This window comes from Bos indicus, chromosome 1, assembly GCF_029378745.1.
Source record: "Bos indicus isolate NIAB-ARS_2022 breed Sahiwal x Tharparkar chromosome 1, NIAB-ARS_B.indTharparkar_mat_pri_1.0, whole genome shotgun sequence".
Classification (NCBI taxonomy): domain Eukaryota; kingdom Metazoa; phylum Chordata; class Mammalia; order Artiodactyla; family Bovidae; genus Bos; species Bos indicus.
Genome location: NC_091760.1, coordinates 119,541,841 through 119,557,237, shown reverse-complemented (window position 1 = coordinate 119,557,237; position 15,397 = coordinate 119,541,841). Strand labels below are relative to the sequence as shown.

At 46.1% G+C, this 15,397-nt stretch overlaps 1 protein-coding gene and 1 long non-coding RNA gene across 3 annotated transcripts in view; one reads left to right on the top strand and one right to left on the bottom strand.

Annotated features, from left to right (window-relative positions):
- The window catches only part of GYG1 (glycogenin 1), a 40,360-nt gene that overhangs the window by 15,148 nt on the left and 9,815 nt on the right, over nt 1-15,397 (top strand). For both annotated transcript variants that reach the window (XM_070793357.1, XM_070793356.1), the window contains exon 5: nt 3,621-3,747. In XM_070793357.1, coding sequence (XP_070649458.1) covers nt 3,621-3,747 — 127 coding nt within the window. The remainder of the gene's footprint in view (nt 1-3,620; nt 3,748-15,397) is intronic.
- LOC139184129 (uncharacterized) lies at nt 2,458-9,097 on the bottom strand. Its single transcript, XR_011567632.1, has 3 exons — nt 8,971-9,097; nt 2,877-3,025; nt 2,458-2,585 (listed from the first exon to the last, which is right to left on the bottom strand). It is a non-coding gene; the product is annotated as an uncharacterized lncRNA (long non-coding RNA).

Below are 15,397 nucleotides of genomic sequence, written 5' to 3'. Positions count from 1 at the left end.
CTTTATAACCTACACATATATTTTTCTTTTGATAATATGCTTCATACTGAAAATAAATAAGTGAAAAATGGAAAGAAAAGGTCTTGGCACAATTCTCATTCTTCCCCAATTGTATTATTAATATGCTAGAATTACAAAAATAATGTAACAATATTAAGGAAAAGTTGGAGTGAGGGAACATCGGTAACACCAATCCCCTCACACTGCTACTGTTGTTGGATTTATGATCTTCTGGTAGGAATGTGTATGTTCTTGGGGCTTCCTCAGTGGTAAAGAATCTGCTTGCCAATACAGGAGACCCAGGAGATGAGGGTTCGATCCCTGGATTGGGAAAATCCCCCAGAAAAGGAAATGGCAACCCACTCCAGTATTCTTGCCTGGAGAATTCCACGGACCGAGGAGCCTGACGGGCTACAGTCCATGGGGTCACAGAGAGTCATACACGACTGAGCACGCATGCGCGCGCACGCGCGTGCACACACACACACACACACACACACTTTATGTTCTTAGTTATAATCATAATATGTCATTGTTTATTTTTATATTACACAGTATATTGATGGTCTTTATAACCACTGGTTTTAATGGCTGAATAATGTTCAGGGAGTGGTTCAGTTCAGTTCAGTCGCTCAGTTGTGTCCGACTCTTTGCGACCCCATGAATTGCAGCACGCCAGGCCTCCCTGTCCATCACCAACTCCCAGAGTTCACCCAAACTCATGTCCATCGAGTCAGTCATACCATCCAGCCATCTCATCCTCTTTCGTCCCCTTCTCCTCCTGCCCCCAATCCTTCCCAGCATCAGAGTATACTAACCACTCTTCTATGGTAGAAAATTCAAGTTGTTTCAGCTTTTCTGCCATTAATGTCCTTCTTCATGGTTCTTTTTTTCATTCTACAAATAACTTACTCATGTGTAAGGCATTCTGCTAGCTGCTAGAATTATAATGATAAGCAGAAAGAGCCATAATCTCTGTCCTTGTGGAATCTAGAATCTAATGACTAACAGTTCTTGATGGCGTTTTGCATTTTAGTCACATTAATCTTTGAACTTTAAAAAAAGTTTTTTGAGTGAATTGTAGATTTACATGCAGCTTTAAAAAATGTATAGAGAAACCCCATATATACTTCATTCACGCAGTTTCCCCCAATGGTAACATCTTATAGAATTGTAATTCTGCAACAGGAATTGATGCATTGACACAGTCCACCAACCTTGATTCTCTGGAGGCCTATCAGAACTTTCTGATACAGAGAGATCACTCCATGTGAGGTCACTCCAGACAGTTGCTCAATGATGCCTTTGATCCATAGAGTTGATCGAAGGCATTTGGAAAGGATGGGACACACAGAGGATAGGTAAGGTACGTTTGGACTTTAAGCCTAATGCCCTGATCTTACTACTTAGCTCTCAATATTAAATACATCTCCAGATCTTTAAAGTCTTTTTCAGAACCAAGAAAAATCAAATAATAATGACAGCCAATTCGGGTATGTTTAGAAAGGAAACTAGGTCTTAGTGCAAAGCGAACCAGGGAGGGAAGTATCTGTGCGGTTTACCAGCCTTGCACTTTGAAAGAGCAGGATTTTGCTTGCCTGTCGCCCTCCCTCCCTCCTAAGCACACATACACACACCTGCGCACACCTATGAACACCTGTACACCTGAGCTGCTGTTCTGATTCACGGGAGACTCTGGTTCTGGGTGTTTCTTAGGCTCATGAGCCTAAGGTGAGAAGCACGTGGGCTCTGTAGTTGAATGTGTTTTGAAGTGACGGAGAAGGCAATGGCACCCCACTCCAGTACTCCTGCTTGGAAAATCCCATGGACGGAGGAACCTGTTAGGCTGCAATCCATGGGGTCTCGAAGAGTCGGACACGACTGAGCGACTTCACTTTCACGCATTGGAGAAGGAAATGGCAGCCCACTCCAGTGTTCTTGCCTGGAGAATCCCAGGGACAGGGCAGCCTGGTGGGCTGCTGTCTATGGGGTCGAACAGAGTTGGACACGACTGAAGTGACTTAGCATAGCAATGACTTTTTGGTTACTTGTGTGTTTATGACTTAGGTCTTGCTCTTAGCTGTTGAGATTTTTATTGTTTTATTTCTTTTAAATGAATGGCATGGTCCTCACTATCTAAGCGAAGTGTGAGGTCCAGGAACCCCCAGGGTCTGAGCAGTCATCGTGCTAGGTGTCTGTGGCTGCTGTTGACGTTAACCCAGTGAGGACTGACCTGCCTGGAGGTGTGTTTCGTGGCGGAAGGGTGCACCAGGGTGCCACGGCCTGCTGTCCATCAGCCTTCCATCAATGCTGGGGCCTTCAGAAGCAATTCTACTAAGTTTGCTCTCTTTTGCTTTTGACTTTTTCTGTACCATTTCTCTTTCTTTAAAAAAACATGTGCCATCTGACCTTTTAAAATATTTGTATTTATTTGTTCATTTGTTTATTTTTGGCTGCGCTGGGTCCTTTTGCTGTGTGGGCTGCTCTCCAGTTGTGGTATGTGGGCTTCCCATTGTGGTGGCTTCTCTTGTTGCAGGGCATGGGCTGTGGGGTGTTCAGACTTCTGTAGTTGTGGCTCCCAGATTCTAGAGCACAGGCGTAGTAGTTGGGGTGCACGAGCTTAGTCGCTCCCCAGCATATGGGATCTTCCTGGATCAGGGTTCGAACCCATGTCCCCAGCATTGGCAGGCGGATTTTTTTTTTTTTTAATCACTGAGCAACCAGGGACACCCTGTCCCATCACTCTTTAACCTAAAGTCCAAAATCTTTAACCGAGAACAGTCTAAAATCGAAGCCTGGGGTGGTCTAGTTGTGGCCTACCCCTTGGAGGCCCACCTGGTGCCAGGTGACCCCGCCCTACTCTGCAGTCCACTTACCCAGGCCGCCTTCCAGGTCTTCTTTCCATAGCTGCACGTTTTGCCCTCCTCAGGTCTGTGGTGCTATGTAAGTGTTCTGCCTGGATCGCCATCTGCCCACCTTCTCTCCAGCTGCAGTTGTCAGCCCGCCTGTGCATCCCTCGGACACCCTGTGTATGTAGGCAGTTCTGGCTTACATACAGCATCCGCAGCCTGTCAGACCAAGTCTCAAGCCACTGCCACATGCCTCATAGCACTCAGAACTTTGCCTCACTGCCCTCATCCCCATTTGCGATGGTGTTGTGGATTCTTGATTTGCTGATAGTGGTGCCTCCCACCCTACCCAGACTGTCCTAGAGATGATGGCTCTGTCTCTGCCCACAGCTGATTCTCTAGTGCCTGGGCTGGTGTCTGGCACATAGTAGCTTCTCAGTGAATATTTTCTCAATTAATTAACTCAGGGAGATGGCTGCCCTCTAAAATGTCCTTTGGGAGCATGACATAGAATTTATTATTTTAAAAATGGAATTAGTGGAAATTTCCTGGCAGTCCAGGGGTTAGGACTCTGGGCTCTCACTTCGGAGGGCCTGGATTCAATCCCTGGTTAGGGAACTAAAATCCCACCAGCCTTGAGGCATGGCCAGAAAAAAAAGCCAAAACAAAAAAAATAGAATTAGCCTATTTATAAAGGTCCAGTTATATATTCCTGTAAAATTACTGACCTGTCCTTGAAGTCCGTGACTGTAATTTGTTTGTTTCTTTCAGGTGGGGACCAGGGTTTACTGAACACGTTTTTTAGCAGCTGGGCAACAACAGATATCAGAAAACACCTGCCATTTATTTATAACCTAAGCAGCATTTCTATATACTCCTACCTCCCAGCATTTAAAGCGTAAGTGCAAGGGGTTTAACTGTGGTGTGGGATGGTGAGGGCAGGGGGTGCGGTTCATATTTGGGGAGGGGGGGTGCCTCAGTGTCATTCTTGGGGCAAAAACAGGTGGAGACTTTGAGGAAAGTCCTTTCTCTCATAAGAAACTTGGCTGTGATGGGGAGGGGCCTTGCTGGTATTCATCACTTTACGTTTGGAGGAACCCAGAGGGCACTTTGCTGCCTGTGGGAAAAGGTTCCCATTGGTTCCTGGAAGCCAGGCCCTCTGATGAATCATCTCTCTGACACGGTCAAGAACACTTCTGCCTTGTACAAGCTGTTGAGCCTCAGCTCTCTAAAATGAGAGTGTGAACAGCTCCCTCTGAGGTTGCAGTCGGGGTGATATAAGATGAGTGGTGTCATGGTCAAGCTCAAGGCCTGTGGAGCTGGCCTCCTTCACTTCACATCTTGGAGAAGCCACTTCCTGGATGGTTACTAGTTACTGAAGTCGCAGCTTAGTAGAAGTTGTGCTTGTTACTGAACGCTCATCCTCGGTGTCCTCCAAAGGTTATTGTGAGCACTAAGGGAGGTGGCTCGGTCAGTCAAGAGTCTGCCTGCAATGCAGGAGACCAGGGTTTGATCCCTGGGTTGGGAGGATTCCCTGGAGAAGGAAATGGCAACCCACTACAGTATTCTTTGCCTGGGAAATCCCATGGACAGAGGAGCATGGAAGGCTGCACAGTCCATGGGGTCACAAAGAGTCAGACACGACGGAGCCACTCAGCCTACCCAAGGGAGGCAATCCTGTGAAGAGCTAAGCGAGGCTGGCCTCCCTTTGTTGTTGTGGTTCAGTCACCAAGTCGTGTCTGACTCTTTGTGACCCCGTGTACTGCAGCACACCAGAATTCCCTGTCCCTCATCAACTCCAAGAGTTTACCCAAGTTCATGTCCAGTGAATCAGTGATACCATCCAACCATCTCATCCTCTGTCGACCCTTCTCCTCTTGCCCTCAATCTTTCCCAGCATCAGGGTATTTTCCAGTGAGTCAGTTCTTCGCATCAGGTGGCCAAGGTATTGGAGTTTCAGCTTCAGCATCCGTCCTTCCAATAAATATTCAGGGCTGATCTCCTTTAGGATGGACTGGTTGGATCTCCTTGCAGTCCAAGGGACCCTCAAGTCTTCTGCAACACCTCAGTTCCAAAGCATCGATTCTTCGGCCTCCCTTAGCATTTAGTAATAGCAGGCGATGCGTCCTCTCTGGGAGGTGATCCAGCAATGCAGGCAATCTCCCAGCCCGAGGAGCAGCGTGTGTGTTCTCATTCTGCCATTTCCGTGCAGCGTCGGGAAGGCTCTTGGCTTCAGTCCACCATATGTAAAAGGAGGAGGGAAGTAAAAACCTCCCTCGTCAGGCTGTTGGGATAAAGCAGTTCATATACATAAAGTGCTCAGCGGACATTTGCTGTTTTTGCAACGTGCTCATTTCACACTGTTCCCTGTGTATTTCTAATTCAGCAGCTAATACAGCCCAGTTAACAGTGCTTGTCTCCCAGTGAGGGCCGGGGCGCTGTCCTTTAGGCTCTGACTCATTCGTGTGCAACCAAGATGATGATTCAGGCTTCTTGAGCAGAGGCCAAGCTGTCAGGTTGATCCTGAGACGTAGCCGTGAGCAGCGACACTCTGCTGAGTTGGGCTAGGCTCGTGATCTCTGTATCCCGCATGGGCGTTCCTGAGTGAGCAGAAAACAAAGGGTCTTTCACGCCTTGTGTTTCATTATCCAAAGTCCCCTCTAGATATCTTGCCCCGCGGTAATGAGCATGCCTGGGTTTTTGAGGCCGAAATGTTTCCTTTTGTGTTCTTTTCTGGGCAAACTCTGTCAACGTTACCCAGCTAAAGATTACAAGTATTTTGTGTTCTTTCCTCCCTAACTGTTCTCTTGGAGTGTGTGTCTCTGACATATTGCAGCCTCTTCCTTTCTAGAACAAAACAGACAGCCTCTCAAACCTACCAACTGTGGTCTGAGTAAGCAAACAGAACACAATTCACTGTCAAGGGATGAAATAGGAGATGCATTATCTCTGCCTCTAGTCCTTGGCCTTGTGAGGTACAAGCCTGTCTTGCTTGGAAGTGTGGACTTGATTTTCTCTAGTTTTGCTTTTAGTTTCAGATATACAGCAAAGTGATTATTTTTTTCAGATTATATTCCAATAAAGGTTATTACAAGATACTGAGTATAATTCCCTGTGCTTTACACTATATCCTTGTTGATTTTTTTGATGTATAGTAGTTCGTTAATCGTAAATTCCTAACTTGTTCCTTCCCCTCCCTGTTCCCCTTCGGTAACCATAAGTTTGTTTTCCATGTCTGTGAGTCTGTTTCTGTTTTGGATATAAATTCATTTGTATTATTTTTTAGATTCTATATATGAGTGATAACATAGAATATTCATTTTTGTCTGACTTACTTCACTAAATATAATATTTTCTCTGTGCCTGATTCTTTGTAACCCTTATTGCCTCATAACTAAAAGTGTTCCTACAAACCGTGGTCACTTTGTTGGTCACTCAGTCATGTCCGACTCTGCAACCCCATGGACTGCAGCACACTGGGCTTCCCTATCCTTCATTGTCTCTCAGAGTTTGCTAAAACGCAGTGGTCACTTTCTTGGTCACTCAGTCATGTCTGACTCTGCAACCCCGTGGACTGCAGCACACTGGGCTTCCCTATCCTTCATTGTCTCTCAGAGTTTGCTAAAACGCATGTCCACTGAGTTGGTGATGCCATCCAACCATGTCATCCTCTGTCGTCCCCTTCTCCTCCTGCCTTCTATGTTTCCCAGCGTTAGGGGCTTTTCCAGTGAGCCAGCTCTTCAAATCAGGTGGCCAAAGTATTAGAGCTTCAGCTTCAGCATCAGTCCTTCCAATGACTATTCAGGGTTGATTTTCTTTAGGAGTGACTGGTTTGATCTTGCTGGCCAAGGGGCTCTCAAGAGTCTTCTTCAGCACTACAGTTTGAAAGCCCTCTAGAACTGAATTGCTCTATAAGAGGGCAGTTGCTTAATTTAATTGACTAGCTTCAGCTGGGCAAGCAAAGGTGAGCGTGCAAAAGAGAAAGAATCATTAGTGGTGTGAGCAATTCTGCGCCTCCTTCCACTCAAGTCTGCTCATCGAGCTTGTATCCTGAGATGACTGTACTGGGGAAACATGAATTTGACATCCTCCCAATTGGACTTGGTTCCCAAACCATGTTGATGCAGAGTTTAAAGATTCATATTTTTCATGTAACATGGCCTTATTTCCACTCTGGTTCATTCAGAGATTCCCTCTGATTTTCATTTTCCTACCAACGTTGAACTTACTGTCCTTTTAGTGATAAGCCTGGTTTGCACAGACATTGCCTGTGTTCATTTTATTTTGACAAAGAACAAGAAGCAGGTAGAGCCGAGTTAAATTATTTAGGGAGAAGACAGACTGACTTGCTGGAATCTTGGCCGCCTCTCTCAGAATCCCAGTGGTTTTTATATCCTCTAAATGAATTTCCCAGCACAACAGTTTGGGATCTAAATTACCAAAATGGTTAGGATGGTTTCTTCTTCCTGACTCTAGAAATGAGTGCTAATTTTGGACATCTGCTTGGTGTATTGCCATAACCGTAGTGTAGATGACGCACTGGGAGGTTAGGAGCAGCCCCATCACTAGCTCGACGTCAGCTGGCGTGTGACCTGACGGGAGTTAACACTGCCTCCGTGCTGCTCTCCCTGGGGGGTGTCGGCTCCACAGTTTGGTAATGAGGCTTCTCAGAGAGATGCCTTCCCTTTCCCCATTGCTAGTTATTTAGGGAAGTGGAAACCAGATCACAGAACTCATTTTCCCTTCCCTTTGCCAGAAAATTCTTTTGTTTTATTTTGCAGATATCCGTCTCCAGAGAAATTTTTCCTTACATTTTTGTTACAACTGGGAATGGCTAAAAAGGCAGGCAGTTACATTTTCTTTTTTGTTTTAAGTTAATATAAAATTGTGGCCGAAATCTTTGAAGCTTCCCTGGTAGCTCGGTGGTAAAGAATCCGCCTGCCAATCCAGGAGATGTGGGTTTGATCCCTGAGTCAGGAAGATCCCCTGGAGAAGGAAACGGCAACCTACTCTAGTATTCTTGCCTGGAAAATCCCATGGAGCTTGGAGGGCTGTGAGTCCGTGGGATTGCAAAGAGTCTGATACAGTTTAGCAACTAAACAGCAACACAGACAGTCATGAACTCTTGGGCTGCCATCGCTACCTGACCAAGAACCCTGTGCACCGCTGAGAACTCAGCTGGGCTCAGGATAGCCTTGCTGGCCTCCAGGACCGAGTGGCTCTGTGGTGTGCTGGCCTTCCCCAGGGCAGCACAGGTGGTGGCAGGTGGGATGAAACTAAGGAGTGGTTTAGAGGCTTCATGGAAGAAGTCAAGAATTTGGCCCCCCACTCCTAGCAACCGTGTGCCTTGAGAATGCCGAGACAGTCTTTAGATGCCCCAGAGTCTCAGCACCTTGGATGTCTTACAGCAATGTAGCCTTTGCTCTTACGTGAAGTTTCTGCAAAAGGACAGCCTGACATGAATCAAAATGAACATGAATTTGAGCCACAGGGGTAGCATATCTAAAGCCTTTCTCTGCAGACTGTTTGGGCAGAACAGAGCACAAAGGAAGCAGATGTACTAGTTTTACCACTTTGAATGGATTCTCAAACATAGCTTCTGAAAAACCAAATTAATAATATTCTCTGTAACAAAAGATCCTGTTTAATACTGCATAACTTGAGAACCAAAATGCTTGGCTTAGAACTTTTCAATTAATTTGTAATATATGTGCTGAAAAACAAGCTCATAAATGTATTTCTTAATGAAATAATATTTCTGAAAGTGCCTCGCATAATGTTTGGGAAATAGCAGGCTCCTAGTTAATATTCGTTTCTTTATGTTTTCTCCATCTGGAGGGCCTGTTTTATCCATATAGCATAGATTTTGGCTTGTACATAATGCTGGGTAAAATCTCATTAGTCTTTTTAAAATCAGCCATTTAGTTCCATTTTTACTTTCTATTAAATCCATTGACTAAAAGCTGTTTCTGTTATATTATGCTATATAAAATTGACCTAAAGCAAAGATAAAGAATTCTATGGTATTGTTTCAAACCGCCATACATTTTAATTGGTCGAATTGATTGAATAAAAAAACTTGATTTGTCAGATAATTTCCAAATAAATATTTTTAACTTACCCTTTTTCAGTTCAGTTCAGTCAGTCAGTCATCTCCGACTCTTTGCGACCCTATGAATTGCAGCACACCAGGCCTCCCTGTCCATCACCAACTCCCGGAGTTCACTCATACTCACGTCCATCGAGTCAGTGATGCCATCCAGCCATCTCATCCTCTGTCATCCCCTTCTCCTCCTGCCCCCAATCCCTCCCAGCATCAGTCTTTTCCAGTGAGTCAGCTCTTCGCATGAGGTGGCCAAAGTACTGGAGTTTCAGCTTTAGCATCATTCCTTCCAAAGAAATCCCAGGGCTGATCTCCTTCAGAATGGACTGGTTGGATCTCCTTGCAGTCCAAGGGACTCGCAAGAGTCTCCTCCAACACCACAGTTCAAAAGCATCAATTCTTCAGCGCTCAGCCTTCTTCACAGTCCAACTCTCACATCCATACATGACCACTGGAAAAACCATAGCCTTGACTAGACGGACCTTTGTTGGCAAAGTAATGTCTCTGCTTTTGAATATGCTGTCTAGGATGGTCATAACTTTCCTTCCAAGGAGTAAGTGTCTTTTAATTTCATGGCTGCAGTCACATCACTTCATGGCAAATAGATGGGGAAACAGTGTCAGACTTTATTTTTGGGGGCTCCAAACTTACCCTTTAACTTGAGTTTAAATATGATCTAAGACCTGGCCTAGTGATCTAATCTCAGAAACTATATCTACAGACCCAAAATATTTCTTTCCATTTGTTTGCTGCTTTAGATGTTTCGGAGGATGTTCATATCCATTATTTCTTTCCCAGAAATGTAGCTTATTCAGTAAAACCTTTTCTAGCCTCTTTAAAGTCAGTATTTTCTGAAAGTGAAATTGAACCTTTGGTGTCCTCATTTCGGTTGTGTACACATATTTCTGATGTGGTTGTTTTTCCTTGATCCCTAAGAGACCCCTGGCTCCAGTTCTGCCTGGGACTGCTGTCATTGAAGATATAGACCATCTGTGTTCATTTCTTTCCACACTCCTCCATCTTTACCTAAAACCCTGAGGAGCTGTACTTGGTATGGCTCTTATTTTTTCATCCATTTGTTGTCTTCTTACTGATTATCCAGCATGGAGCATATGGAGGGTGCCTGCCTTCTGCTCACAGAGGACCGGAAGAATGAATGAGGGTACTGTAATCTAATCAATGTGGCAAATGCTTAAGCATGCAGAGCTTCCTGTACATCCCATGGTACAGTCCAGCATGGTTTGAGTGTCGAAGAATCAAGTCTGTGGTTCCACGGATGTCTTCTTTCTCCTTTCTGGGTGTCAGGGGTGCCTGCCGGGCCCCAGGTGCCCCATGTCTCAGCATAGCCATCGGGTTGTTCTGACTTCACCTCTAAGCACCTGTCGGGTGGTCTGTCCTCAGATCTTACTGCTGCAGCCCATTCTGCTACCCGGGTCCTCATCATGAAGCGGGAAGCTTCCACGACAGTCCCATTGCAGCCTTCAGAGGCTGCTCTGACAGTAGGCACAAAAGGGTCTGAGGACATGGGCAGGACTCTGACTGAGAAATGCTGTCTTACAGGAGAGGGAGCTCGTGGGAGGGGAAGAACGTGGGGATTGAGTGGAAGATTCGGGCTCTTCAGAGGTCTCAAGCTGGTGGGCTACAGACTGTATTTGTCCCACGGATATGTTTTGTCTTCCTAACATAATCTTTTTTTAAATTTTCTCAGTTATTAATGATTAAAATTAGGGAATTTCACATGAAATGCAAATTTCCAAGTCCTTAAAAAAAAAAGGTCTTTAGCAGGATGTGGAAGAAGAATGTCAAAGATATTGTTACCAGCATGGGACCTAAGCAGCTGGAGCAGAGGAGCTGCCATTTCCCAAGATGGGGAAGACTGTGAGCAAAGCCGGTTATTAGGAGCAGGGACTGACCAGAGGTGTATCCAGTGTGTGAAGTTGTGGGGCAAATATTAAGTTCAGGAGAGAGGTCGGGTAAGACATTGCCACACGAGTGTCAGCATATAAGTGATATTTATAGCTGGGAGACAAGATGATATCAGCAAGAGAGTGGTTATGATACAGAAGAGTCCTGGAGACTGAGCCCTGAGACGGGAAAATGTGGAGCAATAAGAACAAGAGACCAAGACCAGCAAGGCAGGAGGAAACCCTGCAAAGTGAGGTTTTGCACAAGCCAAACAAAGAAAACATTTCAGGAGAGGGGGCAGTGATCCATCCATGTCAGTGCTATGGTGAGCCAGGTAAGAGGACCGCTGAGAAGTGGTCCTGGACCTAGAACGTGGGGTCACCAGTGACTTTGGCAGGGACACGTCTGGTGGAGGGTGGAGGAGAAAACCTTACCACAGCAGATCCTAGGGAAGGGAGAATTGGAACCCTTCTGAAGCATTTAATTAAAAGAGAGAAGAGAAAGGGACTCCTAACTGGATGGGAATGATGGATCAAGAGACAGTGGTGGTGGTGGTTTTTTAAGATGGAAGCAGTTACAGCGTGTTTGTGTGTTGATGGAAATGATCCAGGAGGGAGAGAGAGCCCCGAAAAACCTGGAGGGAGACTTGCTGAGTGAGATGCCCTTGAGAAGGTGGAAAGGAATGTGTCTGAGTGCACAGGTGGAGAGGTTGGCTTCAGACAAGGGGAGGACGGTTGTGTGGGACGGATGCAGGTAGGTGGCTGTGGTTTTTTGATCGAGTGAATGAATGAGCAGTCAGCCAGAAGAGACTGAGAGTGACACGCTACCCCCAGGAGAGTCTCCCTAGTGACCTTACCTCACGGGGCTCCCTCTGCTACTTTGTGAAGAGTAGCCAATCAGGTAGGTGGCGGAGTTGACACGGTCCAAGTTGAGGTTTGTTTTTTTTTTAAATATTTGTTTGTTTATTTATGGCTGCACTGGGTCTTCATTGCTGCGTGTGGTCTTTCTCTAGATTCAGTGAGCAGGAGCTATTCTTCATTGCAGTGTGTGGGCTTCTCATTGCAGCGGCTTCTGTTGTTGTGGAGCACAGACTCTAGGGTGCAACAGGCTCAGTAGCTGCAGTGCTTGGGCTCAGTTGCCCCGCAGCATGCGGGGTCTTCAGGTGGGGAACCTGTGTCCCCTGCACTGGCAGGTAGATTCTTAGCCCCTAAACCACCAGGAAGTCCCAAGTTGAGCTTATTTAAGTCTGGGTTTGAGTACTGATGTTGTTGGCATTTCCAGGGCACAGTTGGAAGGGTTATTTAATTTAGCTTGAAAGCCAAAGATTGGGTGGGTCCCTGGAGGCTGCAGTTGATTGTTGCTGGGTAGCAGCTGTCTTCTGGTGATGGGAAAGGCACTCACCCCATGACCCCCCTCACCAGCTCCACTCTCTACATGACCAGCCCACCCCATGGGCACTTGGCTTTATAACTCTTGATCTAGATTGTGAGTGGGTAAGAGGAGGAAATTTTTGGTGAGAGAGGAGAGGTGGCTGGCTGATCGACTGTGGGAATCGGTTTGGGTTTGTGTGTGAGAGGGAATCCGAGAAGATACGAAAGTGAGTAGCCACAGATCAGAGAGCATGAGTCACTGAAATGGTCCGAGGATGATTGGCACGGTGGCCACATTTCCTAGGGAAGGATTGGGCTGGCAGTGCTGCGTGTCTCTTCCTGGAACCTGCGTGAACAGTGCACGCAAAGAGCTTCGTGAGAATTGAAATTGCTCCTGTGTGCACCGTCATGGGTTAGTTCCCATTCTGCTCTGGCCAGTCCTGTCGTCTCATCCACACCTTACCGGCTGCATTTCTCAACTGCTAAACTGGTCGTGAAAATTCTATCTGATCTTTTGGTAACACCAGGTCACAGGGATTATTTTAACGGCTAACCTAAGCAGTATTATTGCTGGCTTGGGTTCAAACTATGTCTTGTGATCTGGACGTCACTTTTGAGATTCTATCAAGTTAAAATTAGAACACTTATTTTAAGAGATGTGTGCAAGCTGAGACAAATCCCCAGTAGTGGGTCAGAATGAATGGCTCTCAGTAATTTAGAGACAATTGTGATATGTACCCATTTTTTTTTTTCCTGGCTGGTAAAATTTGGTGGATAAATCGGGCAGTGAGTCAGTGATTCTTCTGGTTATCCTTGCACTGAATCGAGGTCAGATGAATTTGATCTTCTGATATTAGCATGTCCCCTTCTTGTTCACTGCCTACTTTGCTTTTGACTAAAAAAGCGACCTAAATTTTGACTGTCGTACCTGTTTGGCCTTTGGTAAGGGAGAGAGATACCACCAGAAAAATACTCTGGGTTTCTCTTCTCTAAGAAACACCCCTCCCCCAAATTTGCTTTTAAGCTAAATTGTTCTTTTAAGCAGAAGTAATTTTCCCTTTTCTTATGACCTGTGCCCACTGTTATTTCATTTCACATGGTTATTTTGGACTTTTTATAAATGGCTGAAGAGTAAGTTGGTTAAAATGATAGAAAATGATTTTTAAAAACAGTCCTCAGGGAACATGATTGTGACAAACATAATTACATGAAATCCATATCTAGATGAATGGAAATTCCAGATACAAAAACTGAGACCTTTTGCTCATCTCTTTTGCCAACAGACTGTTTTATCATGAAAGCTAATAGAGCAGGCCGTTCAGGCTACTGTGTTTTGTAATTAAATACCATTCTGTTTGTGCAGTGAGACCATGGTTACATAAACTGTGTAACTGACAAACCTTCATATGTGGTGTTCAGGGTTAGGCCTAATGAGGCCGCCCCTTTCGTGGAGCCCAGGGCAGCCTCTGGTGATCTCCAGGAACATCCTTTGGGTGACTACCTTTTGCACAACTGCTGAGTCTGTCTTCACTTCCTCCCACCTTTCTGTCTGAGCCCCATGATTCCCACTCAGCAGCTGCCTCTCTCCCCACCCTCGAAGGGCCCAGGGCAGAACTTTCAGTGACTCACCAGGCCTGTTCTTCTGTTCATCCTTGCTCTGAAACTTGTTTTTCTCCCACCCCTGTTCATTCCCACAGATCTGTCAGGTAGGTGGCACTGAGGTTAAAGTAATACCTCAGCACCTAAAAAACAAGTTCTGATTCCTGACTGTGCAGAAATAGGGCTGACTGTAGAATGAACCTGTGACATCGGAAGCCTCCGCACCGTGGGCTATAAGCCCAGCATCTTCCTGTCTCGCGTATCTCTCTGCTGTCACCTCCTGGATCCTCGTGAACTCTTCCAAGTCTGCCCCCCAGTACCCTGGACCCAGTCATTTTTTTCCCAAGAAACACCTCACGTTGGGAATTTTGTGACTTGTTTTGTTGCTGGAATTTGAGTAGCTGTTGAGGGAGTACATCACACTGGGCAGGCTTCCACAGTTCTGCTCACCTCTTGACCCCCACCACCGCTTACCAGCAGCCAAGGGATTCCTCTCCTTTGAGCAGAAAGAGCAGTTCACCCCACATTTAGGACCCTTTTGGAGAAGGAAACGGCAACCCACTCCAGTATTCATGCCTGGAAAATCCCATGGACCAAGGAGCCTGGTGGGCTACAATCCATGGGGTCGCAAAGAGTCGGACACAACTGAGTGACTTCTGTGTGTGTTAGGACCCTTTAAGATCTCAGTTTCTACCTCTAACAGACTTATCAAAGAACTCTCTTAAAACCAACACCGCTCTATCTAGGCAAGGACCCTCCAGTGAATAGAATTTTTCACGTTGTTAGGGTGGAATGTGAAGTCCTAGAGAAAAGAAGTCCTTCCCCTGGCCACAGAAGGTAACGGTGACTTAGCATTAAAGAAACACTCAGGCACCGTGGATTCATGAAGGAAGAGCCCAGGCCTGAACCACAGTGAAATGCAGGGTATGGACTGTCCCCAGTGGCATTCCTGTTGACTAGGAGAAGGCCATGGGCCACGTGGGCAGGAATCCAACGGGCGTGAGCCGGGTGTCCAGGGAGGTGGCAGAGGGCTCTGAGCCACCTCGGGGCACAGGCAGAACCAATGTACGCTTCTGCCTCCCACAGACAGTGGGCAGTCCTGCAGGTAGGTGGGTTTGCTGCTTTGCGGTGGCATTCTGCTGTAGAATAGACCATTGTGCCTTCCTCTGCATGTGCTCTGATGGCCCAGTTCATGGAGTGAGGTGCTGGGAAGGCCTCTAGACACTGTCAAGCACAGTCCACTTGAGAGTCCCTAAGAAGCACCATCCATTTCTTGCTCTTGTTTTCCCCTTTCCCCCTAAACTTCATGCAGACTGCATCCTTCTGAGAACAGTTTTCAGACAGTGCTAAGTTGCTTGCTCTCTAGCTTCATTTCCTGTTAATTACTTCCTGCTGCTATGTCCTTGACTATATTGGGGATATTTCCAGGGTTCGTTTCCAGCTTTGATATTGACTGACTGTTTTATTAGTTGCTCAGTAATGTCTGACTCTTTGCGATCCCACGGACTGTAGCCCGCCAGGCTTCTTTGTCCACGGAATTCTCCAGGCAAGAATACTGGAGTGGGTAGCCA